Source organism: Cryptosporidium bovis (genome assembly GCF_009768925.1).
Source record: "Cryptosporidium bovis isolate 45015 chromosome Unknown contig_6, whole genome shotgun sequence".
Taxonomy (NCBI): domain Eukaryota; phylum Apicomplexa; class Conoidasida; order Eucoccidiorida; family Cryptosporidiidae; genus Cryptosporidium; species Cryptosporidium bovis.
This window is the reverse complement of record NW_027125007.1, coordinates 402,850-419,054: the sequence shown is the minus strand read 5'-3', so window position 1 is coordinate 419,054 and position 16,205 is coordinate 402,850. Positions and strand designations below refer to the sequence as shown.

At 33.0% G+C, this 16,205-nt stretch overlaps 9 protein-coding genes across 9 annotated transcripts; 5 read left to right on the top strand and 4 right to left on the bottom strand.

Annotated features, from left to right (window-relative positions):
- Positions 1-224: 224 nt before the first annotated feature.
- Positions 225-1,148, top strand: FG379_003170 (uncharacterized protein; the record flags this gene model as incomplete). The annotated part of the gene is made up of 1 exon (XM_067328828.1): positions 225-1,148. The coding sequence occupies one exon, from the start codon at positions 225-227 to the stop codon at positions 1,146-1,148; it is 924 nt and encodes a 307-aa protein (XP_067184968.1).
- Positions 1,149-1,461: 313 nt separating this feature from the next.
- FG379_003168 (methylase) lies at positions 1,462-3,244 on the top strand (the record flags this gene model as incomplete). The annotated part of the gene is made up of 2 exons (XM_067328826.1): positions 1,462-3,183; positions 3,212-3,244. The coding sequence occupies 2 exons, from the start codon at positions 1,462-1,464 to the stop codon at positions 3,242-3,244; spliced, it is 1,755 nt and encodes a 584-aa protein (XP_067184966.1).
- Positions 3,245-3,293: 49 nt separating this feature from the next.
- On the bottom strand, positions 3,294-4,764 carry FG379_003167 (uncharacterized protein; the record flags this gene model as incomplete). The annotated part of the gene is made up of 2 exons (XM_067328825.1): positions 3,294-3,741; positions 3,788-4,764. 2 exons carry the CDS (start codon positions 4,762-4,764, stop codon positions 3,294-3,296), a joined length of 1,425 nt encoding a protein of 474 aa, XP_067184965.1.
- Positions 4,765-5,117: 353 nt separating this feature from the next.
- FG379_003166 (uncharacterized protein) lies at positions 5,118-7,130 on the top strand (the record flags this gene model as incomplete). The annotated part of the gene is made up of 1 exon (XM_067328824.1): positions 5,118-7,130. The coding sequence occupies one exon, from the start codon at positions 5,118-5,120 to the stop codon at positions 7,128-7,130; it is 2,013 nt and encodes a 670-aa protein (XP_067184964.1).
- Positions 7,131-7,341: 211 nt separating this feature from the next.
- Positions 7,342-8,346, bottom strand: FG379_003165 (uncharacterized protein; the record flags this gene model as incomplete). The annotated part of the gene is made up of 1 exon (XM_067328823.1): positions 7,342-8,346. The coding sequence occupies one exon, from the start codon at positions 8,344-8,346 to the stop codon at positions 7,342-7,344; it is 1,005 nt and encodes a 334-aa protein (XP_067184963.1).
- A 1,462-nt stretch (positions 8,347-9,808) lies between these two features.
- On the top strand, positions 9,809-10,783 carry FG379_003164 (syntaxin; the record flags this gene model as incomplete). Its single annotated transcript, XM_067328822.1, has 1 exon — positions 9,809-10,783. The coding sequence occupies one exon, from the start codon at positions 9,809-9,811 to the stop codon at positions 10,781-10,783; it is 975 nt and encodes a 324-aa protein (XP_067184962.1).
- Positions 10,784-10,883: 100 nt separating this feature from the next.
- On the top strand, positions 10,884-12,905 carry FG379_003163 (uncharacterized protein; the record flags this gene model as incomplete). Its single annotated transcript, XM_067328821.1, has 1 exon — positions 10,884-12,905. The coding sequence occupies one exon, from the start codon at positions 10,884-10,886 to the stop codon at positions 12,903-12,905; it is 2,022 nt and encodes a 673-aa protein (XP_067184961.1).
- Positions 12,906-12,937: 32 nt separating this feature from the next.
- FG379_003162 (molybdopterin synthase sulfurylase) lies at positions 12,938-14,422 on the bottom strand (the record flags this gene model as incomplete). The annotated part of the gene is made up of 1 exon (XM_067328820.1): positions 12,938-14,422. One exon carries the CDS (start codon positions 14,420-14,422, stop codon positions 12,938-12,940), a length of 1,485 nt encoding a protein of 494 aa, XP_067184960.1.
- Positions 14,423-14,525: 103 nt separating this feature from the next.
- FG379_003161 (silencer-associated factor) lies at positions 14,526-15,991 on the bottom strand (the record flags this gene model as incomplete). Its single annotated transcript, XM_067328819.1, has 2 exons — positions 14,526-15,779; positions 15,830-15,991. 2 exons carry the CDS (start codon positions 15,989-15,991, stop codon positions 14,526-14,528), a joined length of 1,416 nt encoding a protein of 471 aa, XP_067184959.1.
- Positions 15,992-16,205: the final 214 nt, after the last annotated feature.

Below are 16,205 nucleotides of genomic sequence, written 5' to 3'. Positions count from 1 at the left end.
ATATATTTAATTACTAGGCGCATATTTATTTGGGTACTCATAAAGACAAAAAATACACCACACATTTTTAAACATTAAAGTAAAATATTGGCGCTGATATTTATTGAGCCATAATATAATCGACTTGCCAAGAGGGAGGATAATAAAGTAGATTGGTCATTTATAACACTTTATAATTCTCTATTATTTGCCTTTTTTAAACTTGGTAACTTAAATATTATCTCATGGAATCATCAATTTCTGAATCTCAGAATGATCAAATAATACGTATATACGTGAAAAAGAGGAGTGGAAAACATCTGGCGGTGCTTAATATTAATAATAGTGCAACTGCTTCTGATTTAAAGTCTCAGTTTTACAAGGAGTTTCACTACTATCCAGAAAGACAGTGGTTTAATGTGGGAAGCCCAAATGGAGAAGTACTTAAAGATGGTAGGCTTTCTTCGTATGGAATAGAAGATGGAACCACCCTATATTTCAAGGATTTAGGGGTTCAAATATCTTGGAGATTGGTTTTTTTCATAGAATATTTAGGGCCTATTTTAATTCTTCCGATTTTTTATTTCTTTCCAGCAATTGTTTATGGTGAACAAGCCCCACCAAAAAGTCTTTCCCAAAAACTTTCATTTGGACTTGCAGTTTCCCATTATATTAAAAGAGAGATTGAAACTTGTTTCGTCCATAGATTTTCAAATGCAACTATGCCAATAATCAGACTTCCCATCAATTGCTTACACTATTGGTTTATTTTTGGTGTAACAGTTGGATATTACTTGTTTCATCCGAGGTATACCCCACCACCGTTTCCAAATTTGACTCTATATTTCATTGCGTTTTTAATGTGTGTATTTGAATTTTTAAACTTTAATTCTCATCTTGTATTGAGAAAACTCAGGGATCGTGGGACAAAAAAAAGAGGTATTCCATATGGCTCAGGATTTGACTACATATCGTGTGCCAATTATTTCTGGGAAACTCTTGCTTGGATTTCTTTCAGTTTTATTGCTAATTGTATAACATGTTGGTTTTATACGTTTGTTGCATTTGCGCAAATGACCCAATGGGCTTTAAAAAAGCATAGAAACTATCACAAAGAATTCAGTTTTTATCCAAAGGAAAGAAAGGCAATAATCCCATTTCTGTTGTAGATACTTTGTTACTATTTATTTTAACATATTTTATACTGAAATTATGCTTTGTGCTTGTACAACTTTGAAAAAAATCACGAACCTATTTGTCGATGATTAGAAAATGTAAATGTATGATCTAACTGTAAGATATGATATACTAATGTTATTTCTTGAATATATCTGATGAATTAATAGCTTAGTGATTCTCACAATTTGCAAATAGGAAGTGTTTTAATAGATGATTAAATACAAGTCTTGGCGGTATGCAAAATCTTGATATAGTATTTTTTAACCATCTTGCTTTTTAAATTTTTCTTAGAATAAGATTTCCATGAAAAACAAGGAACCAAATTTAATATCGGGACTAAGGATTTACGAATTTAGTTCAAAAGGTGATAATAATGTTTCAATTTATCTGAATAGTCTATATACGGGCAATAGGTTGTCTATTATTGGAGGGACTGTTTCATCATGGTTGGAATTGTTTAATGATGTTTCTCTTAAGACTGAAAATAGTGGAAGTGAGTTAGATCATTTAAAACATACTGTGATTTATCGTGCAATAGTAATTAGTAAAAGAAAGACAAATCTACCCATTAGATATTCAAACTCACCGAGATCGGAAATCTCAAATATATGCTCCAGATCTCTTTATTCAGTTCCTAGAAAATTCCCTTGTACACCTTTAAATAGAAAGCATGAAAAGTTTGATAGGGACAAAATAATTATTGAGGACGATATTCAAGGTAGTACTAGATTGGAAGGTGCTCTTTTAAATACTATCAATAATTTTGGTAAGTCAATAGATAATTCTAATATATTGAATTCGAAAAAAAGAAAGAGAGAAATAAAATGTAACTTGGAATATATAAGTAGGAATATATCAATTTTTCCAGGAAACACAGGTAGAGAATATGTTGTTTTTCAAAGGTATGACGAAGGAATTATCTTAGATGAAGATGCAATTATGGATGCAACACCAGAAATATTAGCACAACATATTGCCAGAAGACTTAGATGTTGCAGAGTGCTAGATGCATGTAGTGGAGTTGGCGGAAATACTATCTCATTTTCTCAACACTGCAAGTTTGTGGTATCAGTTGAGAAATCAAACACTAGGTCCATGATAAATAAGCATAACTCGCAAATATATGGTTTGTACGGTTCTATTTACGATCAGAAGGACGGGAAAACTACGAATAATTGTCTAGATCTTAGCTCAATTAGAGAGACAGGTTCTCCAGAACTTCATTTTAACAAGAAACATTTAATCTCGAGTGATTACGATTTACACATGTACTTTGACCCAGAAAGCAATATAGTTTTTGTTAATGGAGATATTTTGAAATTTTGTAGTTGGTACTCGAGTAAAATTCGAGAGAATGAATCACAACAATTTGTGAACAATGGAATTGTAAAACTTGATGAGATTTTCAGGGGTTTTAAGATTTTTGAGTGGGCCTTTGCTTCGCCCCCTTGGGGTGGCTATTCATACAATTGCCACAAGGAATTCGGTTTAAATTCATGCAAATATTTAAATTACAAAGATTTGTTAATCAGACTTTCTTCTATAGCTGATAACATCGCTCTTTTTTTGCCAAGAAACTCAGATACAACTGAGTTTATTGCTTTCATGACTATGCTTGGTTTCAATGCAGTAGAAGTGGAAGAAGTGAATGACACAAGATACAATTATACATTGGGACTTCTATTTTATTGCAATAGAATTCAAGACAATTTTAGACCTTATTATTTATTTGGTCAGGAATTAGTCGGTTTAAATGACCAGGTAATCGACAAACTTTCTGTTTTCCTAAAATGTGGTTTTAATTCTAACTCGTCTAATTACGAAAATATAATAGACTCTAAATACGACCACAAATTCACACTATTTTGCAGAGATTTACTTCTAAAGTACATGTTTCCTAAAAAAGCTGGAAGAAAACCTATAAAAGTTGTCCTTGGAAGAATAACAGTTCTGACTCATTTAATAAACTATATATTGTATGGAGGAGGGGATTCAAAATCAACTCTGTTAAATTACTGCTCAAGCGTATTTGCTCTTAAAGAGGACGTGCTAGTGCGAATCTCCTCCAAGTATCAACGTCTTATAAATAAATATTGCAAAAAATTGAGTTTAATAGCTAATGAAATTAAACAATTTCAGTCTTCTTTCTCGGAATAATTTTCTACCTTCATATCAGAAATACCTAGAACCTCATTTTGATATTCATTGCGCTGATATTTCTCGGTCTTTAATTGCTGGTCATTTTGGACAAATTCCCCGTTTATTATTCTCTTTCCAATAAAACTATGATCAGCAGGGTCATCCATAATTAATGTAAATTTCTTATTTTCTAGCATAGTTTGCAAACCATCAATAACTCTTTTAAATCCGCTCTTTTGGTTATCTGTAGATGAATCACCCTGAAATGTGTAACAATCCTTTAGTGATTCAATTACTTTGACAATTAATCCCTCTATTGTTGTAAACAGAGAACCCAGAGTTCCCATTCCCATTTCAAACTCAATCTCGGGAAATTCTAGAGAAGCAGTATCACTCTTTAAAATATCTCTGTTCAAGTCTAGGTCGTTTTCAATGTTTAAGATCCTAAAAAATTTTGAGTTTTTTTTCTTTATTCAGAGTTCTAACTTACCATTTTTTAGCAAGCTCTCCATAAGAGCCCGATGGTTTTAACTCATTTGTCTTTATTCCACAGAAATCACAGGTAAATGACATTATTAAACAACGCCTAAATCCAGGTATATCTATTTCACAAACATTACTTTCACCTAGATTTCCGCAATTTGGACAAGGAACGTCAAACTTAATTCGTTCATCATCATTATCAAGTTCATTCTGTTCTTCGATACTCTTATTGAGGTCTAAGTAACGTGGGATAAGATGTTCTGGAATATCTGCTCCCTTGTTATGTTTTACTTTTTCATTGTTAGTTTTCGGTTGGTATGTCGAAATTCGGTTGTTAGAGTTATCTTCGAGATCTTTTACTCCGTAGTAACCCATTTCTTCCAGTTGCTCTTTCGTGCGGTCATATAGTCGCCTTTTCATGTTATGATCTGGAAGGGGCGCATTTAGGTTTTGAATGAAACTGTTGCCACTTGGGTCATCCAATTTTACCGTAAAGGGTAGCCCCTTTCCATCAATATATCCTTTCAAAGAATAAATTAATTCCTGTATTTTTACTCCAACTTCATGACTATCTGCAAGTCTTGCTTCTTGGTTTAATGAAAGACCGCTAATAGCCTTAGAAATAATCCCTTCAATTGTAGAGATTACTCCTTTTTGTGTTGAAGGGGGAATATCAAATTCTAAATCCTTTATGGAAAACGTAGCAAATTCTGATTTAACCACTTGCCTATTTAAATCTGTGACAGATGTAACTAGTAGTTCAATGCATTCCCCTTTATCTTGTAAAATTCCACCAGATTGGATTTCGTTGTTTCTCCATCCACAATGAGGACACTCAAATGACATTAAAACTACTTCTCGAAACTGAGGGATTGACGTGAGTAAAAGCCTAGTTACCCCCTCATCATGGCAGTTCATGCACAATGATTTTATTGTAGTTAGCCCAGTTTCATCGTCTCTCACATATTCTGCAGGGTCGCTCATCTATGAAACTTCTCCTATTGCAGCCTAGGTCAAAGATAATAATTTGATGCTAAGTTGAGACAGTACGCGCCTAGTTACTCATAGGTCTTTTACTAGAATTATTTCCCATAAGAAGACAAGATAAAAGAATAAAGTCGATAATAACATTAATAAATTTGAACTGGTACTTTTTTGACGCAAGTAGCAAAAGTGTTTATACTTTAAAGACTTCTGGCCTTTATTATTTGGTCTATTACTCCTGAAAGTCAAGGGGGTTTGTCTCGTATTCCAACCGCCGTGTATTTTTTGTTTGAACAGATTTCTGTTATTCTAGGGTTTTCATTTTCATTTACAATAGTTTTAATTGATTCATAATGGAGATTCCATTCCAAATAGCCCCAGACCAACTAGAGGAGGTTGAAGACGATGTTAACGTGGCCGTTGCAGTTACAGTAGCAACGAATAGGAACGTGTTAATGGAAATAGATGACAATGAAGAAGAGGAAACGCCTATTTCACATTCTGCAATGATAGATACACAAAATTCAGCTAACCAAGCATCTGTAACAGATAGTCACGTTCCCGATGATGTCCAACTATTCTTAATTAATTTTTGTGACTCAATTTCTACATGTGACATTGAAAAAATCCGTTATTATCGTGAAAATGTTTATAATTCAATTACATTTAAGTATTACATGAGAACAAGATGGCCAAATATTTCTACATTTGAACACTTGTTTGAGAGTTCCAGTTCAAACAAAGAATTGGCTAAACTTTTATACTTGGAACTTTACTACCGTCATGTTTTTGCAAAGTTCCCAAATCACGTAAAGTGGCAGGATAGGGTTTCGTCGTGGAAAAATTATATTACTCTCTTTTGTTATCTACTTAGTAGACCTAATTTTAACAATGATTTGAATTCAATTGAATTACCTAAAACCCTTGTTGAATATTTTGAGAACAATATTAGTACAAAGTTTGAAGATTTTAAAGATATTTCTCTTCCACCCGAAATGATTCATGGGATAATAGATGAATTTATCTACCAATTCCAGGACACTTGTAGATATAGAACGAGAATTTCACACATAATATTAAATAGCGATCAGACACACAATGAAAATAGAAATATTAAAGTTGATCAAGATGTATGGAGATGTGACATTATCTTATTGATACTCCAGTCATTTGTTGATTTGAGTGACATTAGGTCGTTGTTACTCACAGAAAATGTTAATTCCCAATATGAGCAACTACGATCAATGAGCTCTACAGGAAACTTTCCAATACAGTTGCAGCTCGGCTATTTTGCATTACACGGATTACTTCGTCTCCATACTCTACTTGGAAATTACTACACTGCAATAGAAATATCAAATGATATTGATAATCAACTTTTCAGGGCTTTATTATGGAAGGTTCCTGCATATGTTTCATATTTGTACTATTTGGGATACTCGTATCTAATGTTACAGAGATACATTGACGCAATTAGAATATTTCAACAGAGCACTGTTAATTTTTCATCAAATACTGTTAACCCCGGAAATAATGCAACTTACTCCTCTCCTTATCAACATGACTCTATTGGAAAGTTTGTTGACAGAATGTCCTGGTTAATGCTCTTTTGCCAATTGTTATCTTATGGAAGTAATTCCAATTCAATTAGAATTGAGGAATCTCTATCACACCAAAATGATAGAAGGTCTCAAACTTCATTTACACCCTTTGGTCCAGAGATTTCAAATTGGAAAGAGCTGTTCTCTAAGGTATCTCCCAGATTCGTGTCACCTTCAATTCCGGTGATTTCAAAAGAACAATCAATTAAAGCTGATCAAAATGAGCCTCAACAACGCCAAATACAGACATTTTCCCCATTGGTCCATCTTTACGAGCTTACTTCCATGATTAGATCTTTTACCAAGTTATATAATAACCTTAATGTTGATACTCTCGCTAACTTGATGCATATTGCAAAAAAGAACGGGAATTTGAGATCACGTGATAATAAAAACTACCAAGGCAATGAAATAAATATTGAACACGTTTCTGGGAATTCAACCTTGAATTCAAATAATATCGATGCCCAGGACCCTTCTGGGATTGCAAGGTCAAAAATAATTGCAATAAAAAGCAGATCAGGACGTCAGAGAATATGGAAGGCCGGTGAAAATTTACTCTACGGAGACCTGATTTCTTTGAATGGAGACATTGATCTACTACTAGATCTAGATACGATACGTATTACAGAAGGAAAACAAACCGACAAATTCTTTGGCGATGTCTTTGCAAAACAAATCCTCAAGTCTCGTAACTTATTAAGGCACATTGATTCGTTAACAGGTAGAGTCCCAGATGCCTCGTCAAAAAAAGAAAAGGCCTAAACCAGACTTTACTATACGCCCAAGGCGGCTGTTAGCTCAAACAAAATAGTCTAGGATAATTTTAGTCCCTATTTTCCAAGTTTTTTGTCCAAACACATCCTAAGTAAAGAAAAATTAGAACTTAGACTAATGTCACTATAGCACCTTAGTAGAAAATGCGAATAGGTTGGGGCATAAACACACCTACTGTATAGGTGATGTCTAACGCAAACTAAAAAGGAATAGCATCAACATATAGGGGTTGGTAATGAGGGGTTCCGGGGATCGTCAAATCACTATGCGATTCATCCATTGTAGTAATGCCGCTGCAATGATCGTTTATTGTACTGTCATCTTGGAATTCTGGATGACTATTTTTCATGTGACGAATATATGGAGTCCTGTAGCCATATTTTTTCGGGCATAAATGACATTCGTAGGGCTTGCTGTTACAATGAGATACTTGAATATGCTTTCTAACATTGCTCTTTGAACTATAAAATCTCCCACAGTCGGGATATGGACATCTATAAGAACAATCAACGTCACTATCTTTATTTTCCCCTATTGTATTATTCAAAAGTGGATCGTTTTCATTATGACCATTCACATTTCCATCATTAGGCAAGTTGTATAAACATTGATTTCTCATGTTTTCATTCATTACACACTGATTCTGACTTTGAATGATTTGTTGATTTTCATTAGTTGACCAGTGTTTAGATTTAATGTGTCTTACGAGACCGGGATACGAGAGAAAAGCAGCGGAACACAACATTGGGTCGGCTCTACAAACATACCAACACTGTTTTGTATTGTTATCTTCAGTGCGATTTGGGAAAGGGATTTCAGCAGTAAGATGTTGTCTAAGTGTATGCCTCTGAAGAGATGTTGCGGATGGGAAGAGATTCCCACATACTTCACAAATATAAGGAGTATCATGTGATCTCTTTATATGCCTTCTTAGAGATGTTGGACTCATGAAAACACTGTTACAAGATGTACAAGGATAGCTTGCCTTTTCCTCCACTGAACTATGAACCAACATCATATGTCTGCGCAAATGATCACTTCTACCAAAGGCTTTTGAACATTCATGGCATTTAAAAAGCTTTATTCCTGTATGTGTTTGAGCATGGCGTTCTAAGTGAGATCTTCTCTTAAATGATGCATGACAACCTGGATATCCACAAGCAAAAAGTCTCGGGGATTTCACATCTACTGATTCTGAAGACATTACTCTTCATAAATAGTTAAACTGATTCACTATATTCAGTACCTAGCTTTATACTTAACTGTTATGCCTAAATTAAAGGCGCTTATAATAGACTCGTTATTTATTAAATAAGCTATTTTTATTATTCTTTAATTGGCGGTGTCCTATTACCACATTACATTCATTTTCGCTCCACTCCAGTGATTAAATTGGAATAACAATAAACTGCTTATATAGCAAATTGCGAAAGCGCCATTATATTTCAAGACAAGGGGTTTCAAAACCATATAAATCTTCACGTGTTTATTTTTTATTTTACGAGGCAATGCTTGATACATTGCTTTTTGGTTATTTGCGTATTTATATCGTATGATGGGTAATTTCTGAATATATTTACATTTAATCTTTATTATTTTTTTAGATTTACTGTGATCCTTACCTAAGACGCCTTTTTTAAGACAAATTTCATGTATGTTTCTTCAGAGTTTTTGTTTACATGCATTTTACCTAACCTGTATGCATAAATGTGGCCTCGGAATTGTCTTGATTCTGAGCTGCTGCTTCGATCATGACCTTGATTTTAGAATGAATATACTGGGGGCCCAACCACGGGTTCTTTGTAAATTCAAATTAATGGGATAGGTCAAGAATTAAGAGTTTCTATGAAACTCGCACCTTGAGAGAAATCAAAATCTTGCTTTACTGCAAAAAATCTATTTTTAATTGGATCTAGTACTTAAAAACCTAATGAGAGATCTTCACTATCTAACAGGTGAGGAATTCAAAATTAAATAGGGGCAAAAATCCATAGTGTATGACGAGATTTATTTATAAGGAGTTTAACATAATATCTCACTTGTGGGTTCAAAAAATGATAGCATCAACCATATATTAATACCCACTTCAATTTACGGATTAAGTTGTGAATTCAAAGTTACAAGTACGTATAATAATGCCAAAACTAAATACGAAAACCACAAAGAATAGGCAAAAAAAACAACTATTGTTAAGAGCGATATGATTTAGACAGTTTTTATTCGCATAGTTTTTTAGTTGCTTGCTAACTCCATTAAATTGAACTCCTACTTTGAGTTCATTGGAAATTTGGGAAAAAATTATTTTTTTTGATATAGTGCGAAAGCCATCAATTATAGTTCAAGTAAATGTTATCAACACCTTTTTTGTATTTTCATGCAAGTAGGCTGTATGGAAACCTTTTATCAGAAAGACTTGCAATAGTGTACATGGAATATCATGTGTTTCTAAGCAGAATATTAAGAATTTGCTAACAAATATAGCATTAGAGAACGCAATATTCAGTAAAAATATATAGTTAGTATTAAATATGTATTTGTTCTATAAATTTGCAAAAAGAAAATATGTAATGGTTCTTGGCGCTGTTTTATCTTGAGAGAAGGTCCTTTAAGAATAAGATAACTTAAAACCAAGTATTTCTCATATGTGTGTATAGTATACGGAATATATGATTGACCTGATTCATGAAATTAGGGATTATGCATCCAAAAAACATCCTGAATTTGCGAACACACTGGCCGAAATCGAAAATGTTTTGAATTCAAATGAGAAGAGTTCAAGTTTATTTGAACACCAAAACAATGCGAAGCATGGAGAGAATATGTCCAGCTATTATAGCGAAATTAGATCTATTGGAGCTTCCCTCAGCTATATTAATAGTATGATCGAAGAGATTAGAGCTAATAAACAAAATGCATTAATAACAACTAATTCTAAGAAGGACGAGGAATTGTCAGAAAATCTCTCGAAAATATTGGACGAAACACATAGCAAAACCATCGAACTCAAGGAAAATATCGAATATTTAAGGACTCAAAACGATGATTTCAAAAAAAAAGCCAACAAAAATGAAGCAGCAGAGATAATGATTCGTGAGAATCTCCTGCAAGCTATTTCAAGAAGGTTTAGAGAGACCATTTCAGAATTTCAGAATGTGCAATCCGAATATAAGCTTGATATTAGGAATAAAATTTTGAGGCAAATTAAAATAGTTTATCCAGAAGCTTCTCAAAAGGCAATTGATTCAGTAGCCATTGAGGACGATAACATTGATACAACTCAATTAATAAAGATGAAATTATGTGGGTCACATGAAACTCTTGGAAACGCAATACAGGATCTGCAGGACAGATATAGAGATATTAGGAGATTGGAAAGAAGTGTAGAAGAGCTGCAACAACTATTCATTGAACTTGCATCACTAATAAATGTTCAGGGTGAAATGTTGGATCATATCGAATTCTCTGTATCTAGTGCAAAAGACTATACAGAAAAAGCAGATATTGAACTTATCTCAGCGAGAAAATATCAAAGGAAGGCGCAACAAAAAATGGTTTGGATCGTGTTGTGTTTGTTTATTTTGATATTGGTTGTGGTACTGCCCACTATACTTGGAATTGCAATAAATAGTGGCTCTAGATGAGGGCTTAAAATATTTATGGTTTATTCGTAATACGCACCCAATACTGATGACTTTTTACATCATGCTTGGTATATATAAATTGCGGGATTCTTTTACTAAAATGAATTTTCATGAAAATTGTTTATTATTTATGAAAATAGAGTCAGAAGCTGACTCAGAGCTGGAAAATTATGAATTTGGTTCCTCGGAGGGATGTTGTTCTGAAACTTTGAGTAATTTAATTGATACAGTTTCTGAAAAGATATGTGACTGTTTATATGAAGTTCATGAACACAGAGATTTATTCGGCATTTTATCTCATTATACAAGGAAATTATATGTTTACAATGAATACTCAAACTCTGTTGTGTTGGTTGACGCTACATTGAGACCTCATATCATTTTTCTATTAAAAAAGTATTGGTTAGTGGTGAATGGAGTTTTGAAAAGAATTGACCTGACAATTGTAAATCAGGATATAGAAATGTTAATTGAAGACGATTATTCAACACTTAGTATTGAAAAACTGTTAGATAACTTATATCATATCTATATCCCGATTTTTTTTTTTAAAGGAATTAAGTCGAGTTCTTTGTTAATTAATAAGCTATTTAGGGTTGAAATGAACCTTTTTCAGGAATTAAGCCTGGCATTGAAATACAAAACTATTCAATATTTGTATAATTCACTGTTTAGTGGCTGCAAATTGTTATCATCTAAAGAAAAAGATACTGAGAAGTTTGGAAGTAATATGCCAAATATTGGATCGGAAATAGAAACACTTAAGAGCATACAAGACAGAACATCTGCAATGTTGAACATAATGTCCTATAAAAATGACGACAGTTCAATTGGGAACGAATTAAAATCTGATGTCTGTGACTATCTATTAAAGCTTTGGGACGAATACCGTAAGCTAGGAATTGAAGAAGACTTCATTGCCCAAATATTAAAGAGTAGATATTTACCCTCAAAAGACATTAAATGCCAAATAATATTTACACTGCTATTTCATATTAATCACTTAGATATATTCGAGGATGCTTTAAGACAGTCACTCGAAAATTCATTTAATGATTATTCTATTGCGTATTTGATTTATTATAAGTGGAAGTCTATATTTGTTGATAAAAATACAAATGAAACGAAAAATAAAAAATTTCATTTTTACTCTTTGGAAGAAGTGAGAGTATTTATGTGGAACAATTACATAATAAAACTAATATCAAAAAAAGACGATTATTCTTGTAAAATTCAAGGCACATTACTTGCATGCTGCTTTTTATCCGAAGTAATTCAATACTCAATAGAATTATCAAATGAAGAGCGTAAAATAATTATGGATGTATTATCTTTGCTTTTTGAAGATATTAATGAGTATATTGAGAGTAAAGACTTATTTGAATCAAAGCTGGAAAGAAGCATTTTGCCTGGCTCACTTAACACGGAATTTATGATATATTTAAATAAGTTTGTGATAGCAATAAAATGTGTTGCAAATATTAATTTTGAATCTGTTGAAACTGCAAAATCAATTTTTTATCAATTAGCATCGGTTGTTTTGTGTGATGATTTCATGTTTAAGAAATTTATTAGTCATACAATATTGTTTGGTCACTATGAGAGGTATTTTCTAAAACTAACAAAAACAGAACATTTGTTTCAAGTTGACCTTTTTAATAACTATATATTTCTATTTGGTTCGATACCTATCCAGGTAATTACCTCAGGATTGAAATCCACCTCAGAAATTATCCTTGATTTTGGCAGTATTCTTGGGTTCTCCCTCAGAAAATTTGAGCCTTCGATCCATTACAACAACTCAATAAATTTGGTTCAATTACTAGAAGATACAATACATCAAATTAATATTAGGAAAAAAGAAAATATAAAAAACTTAATACTAATATATATAGATCTATTGAAAAGATTCTCACAATATCTAGTCAATATGAAAATAATAGCAAGAAGTAAAAATTATATCAAGTTTAGTGACTTAGATTCATTCTATTCGTATATTATTCTATTTACGCATTTGAATTATTGCTTTAAAAATAATCTGCCTGATCTAAATGAACACACTATTAGATCATTTAATAGCCTCCCAAGACCAAAATACGGACAGGATGAGATCCTATTTTAGAATTCACTCGAACTTTATTGAGAAAACGGTGTTTAGAACTTTGGGAAATTTGTTAAAAACTCATTTCTTATAGAAGATATTCCGCCATTTAAATAATAGCTTGACAACTTCATATCCAACTTTTCAAAACACTGTTGTAGAACGCTAAATACAAAGAACGATCTCACTCCGTTGAAGCAAAGAACAATCATAATTTTATCTTCACTAATGTCAAAGGTTTCAATTAAGTATTTTTTTATATTTTCATTGTTTTCGCTTTGCCACGAGTTAATTTCACCAGTGTTAGAATTAACGTGAATGCCAAAACAGGCAAGGTTTTCCAATAAATTGTCTTCTGTGATATTTTTGGAGCCTGTAATGTGTGAGACTTCATATAGGTTTACAGGTCTAACATCAAATATATCTACTTTTTGCTTCATTTTTTTTGCATTGTCCAGAACCTCTTTAATATTTTTCAAGGTCAATACTTTGTCGTCTTTGAACTGAAAGAATGAGTTCCTAACCATTTCCATCCCTTTGTAAACTTTATAGTAATCTCCACAGAAAGAGAAAAATGGAACAGAATTCTCTCCACACGTCTTACAATCTCTATTTTTCTTTCTTAAATTAACAAGACGTACCATATTATCCTTATTTAATGAGCTATAAAACAACATTTTTCCGGAAAGAACCGGTAGCTCGCCTCCAGAGATTTTATTAGAACTATTATTAGAACCATTAAGTATAATTTTTACAACTTCTGTTGCTTGCATACACCCAATTACTCCAACAACCATTCCTAATACTCCAAATGTCTCTGCACCCCCAGGGGTGCCGTCAATCTTGCCATTATCTTGACGTGGAGCAATACAACGATAACATGGTCCATTCAAGTAATTGTAGACAGTGACATGACCTTGCCACTTCAAAACTGCACCAGAAACAAGTGGTTTGTTATAATAAACTGCGGCGTCATTAATGAGATATCTACTTCTGCAGTTATCTGTTGCATCTACAATTACATCATAGTGTGGGAATATCTCCTTTGCGAGTTCAATGGACAATGGTTCTTGATATACAATTATTCTTGTGTTTGGATTTAATGAATTGCATGTTTCTCTCGCACTCAGCGCCTTGTTCATATCATTCTTGAAAGTTGAATGAATAACTTGGCGGTGCAAGTTGCTTGTTGAAACAGTATCATTATCAACGATTCCAATGACACCAATACCTGCCCCAGTTAGATAAATTATGATTGGACTTCCTAGGCCACCAGCACCGATAACAAGAACTTTGGACTCTTTTAATTTCACTTGACCGGAAATTCCAACTTCTTTAAGCGCAATTTGTCTCGAATAACGAACTACATTTTCTTCCGATAAAGAAGGATTGTTAGTTGTTTTAAATATATTAGTTTTGGCGCACGTCTCTCCACCAGAGTTCCATAGAAAAAAAGTGGCCGTAAATAGGCTGGAGACAACAATTGACACAAAACAAAAGCCGATTGCCGTCCAATCAAAAGACGAAAAGTAAAACATCAAGTACAGCTTAAAGAAATGAATGAAATCGAACGGCTTTTTACCAAGAATGTATCGGTACAAAAATAATTCTCCTTTTTAACATGAAATAAAGCTACTTTTATCATAAATATTTTTTAAGATACTTTATTAGTTTTATACATAAAAAACGTCTCAAAGTGATAATAGGCGCTATATGTTTTATAGTGTGTTTTCTTAGATTGCCCAACTCATTATTTAAACAGTCCTCAAGCGGGTGATTTTCAGGAGGAATTAATACAAAGGAACATTCAAAGTCTCTATTTTTACTCCTTTCATTGTAATTTGAACTTCCTAGAGTTGTGGCGAGCAGAGTATTTTTCACACCATCTGCATTGCCGAGAAGTTTCTTGATTTTTCTATAAATATAAATCCCCTTAAAATGTAGGGACCAATTTTGTCTATTGTATTCATTGTAGTCAATATGACAATTTTCTTCCTTTGCCAGTTTGTGTATGAATAGCTGATTTATATCATCGTATATTATTGGAAGGAGCAATGATCTAATCCCTTGGAGAATTCCTTTTCCCGGATTTAGTGGGACTCCAGAAATGATGCTTAGTGAATTAACTCCTTTCAGAAACTTGTTAAAATAATCAGGTAAATTGAGGTATGGTGAAACTATAGTTATACTCGTACTCTCAGGATCCGGGATTGACAATAATTTTTGCAATACTGACTCCTCGCTCTCAATTTTTATCTTTGATAACTGAAAAAATAGCATAAGGACGCAATCTTTGTAGTTTCCATCTCCATTTATCTTGCGCCTGATTTCAGAACCCAACTGTTCGATTACATCTGGACATCCACTTAATGTTAGTAATTCATCTTTCAGTTGATAAATGTTCTTTTTACAAGGTCGGGATATTTCTTTATTTGGCAAGACCTTATACGAGTAACTGCCAATTAAATCTATAACCTCCTCAAAGTAATCGCAAATGTGTTTCACACCTCTTATTATAATGTACCTATCCTGTCTATCACTTAGATATTCTGTGTTTAGATTGGCACCAGAAATGATGATGTTGTCATCTGCAATATAAAGTTTAATATGGTACACACCAATTATCTCATTTATTAGCGGAATATTCAAATATCTACCCATCATTGTATTCAATAATCCAGGAAGAATTCTATATTTATATATATCTAATGTACCTGGGATTCTAAATAGTGACAAAGAGAATGATTTGGGATATCTCCCAATGTTTTCGGCTAATTGTTCAAATTGTATTCTACTTCTGATAGCCCTATTTAGGTCGAGAACAAACTTTATTTTCAAGTCGTTGTTCCCACTCAAGATATCTTTTTCTAGTATATTTTTCAATATATCATTGAACTAAGGGTAGTCAATATCTATTTCTAGGGCCATTTTACTTAATAACCTACCTCATCCATCTGATCTACATATAGGGAAGAGATGCAGACCCTTTTCTTTGCATTTTTAACGATTGAAAATAGTTCATTCTTGAAAGAGGAGGGGGAATCTAGAACCTCGATGTTCTCAGGGTTTATTCTAAAAAGCCTCCCAGCGACTTGCCCCTTACTCATTATTGGTTTGCTTGCAGCTCCTCAAAAAGGCCTAAATATTAGCGAGAACACCATTAAAACATAGTTTTATTGTAGAATATATATGTTTTCGAAATACACGACTAAATAATCATAAGACTAGATAAAATTGAGGGAAAAAAGGAAAATGGAATTGTCTTTAGGGAGAATAAACTTTAGTGAGTAAGGCTCCCCACATTACAGCGGTAACATGCAG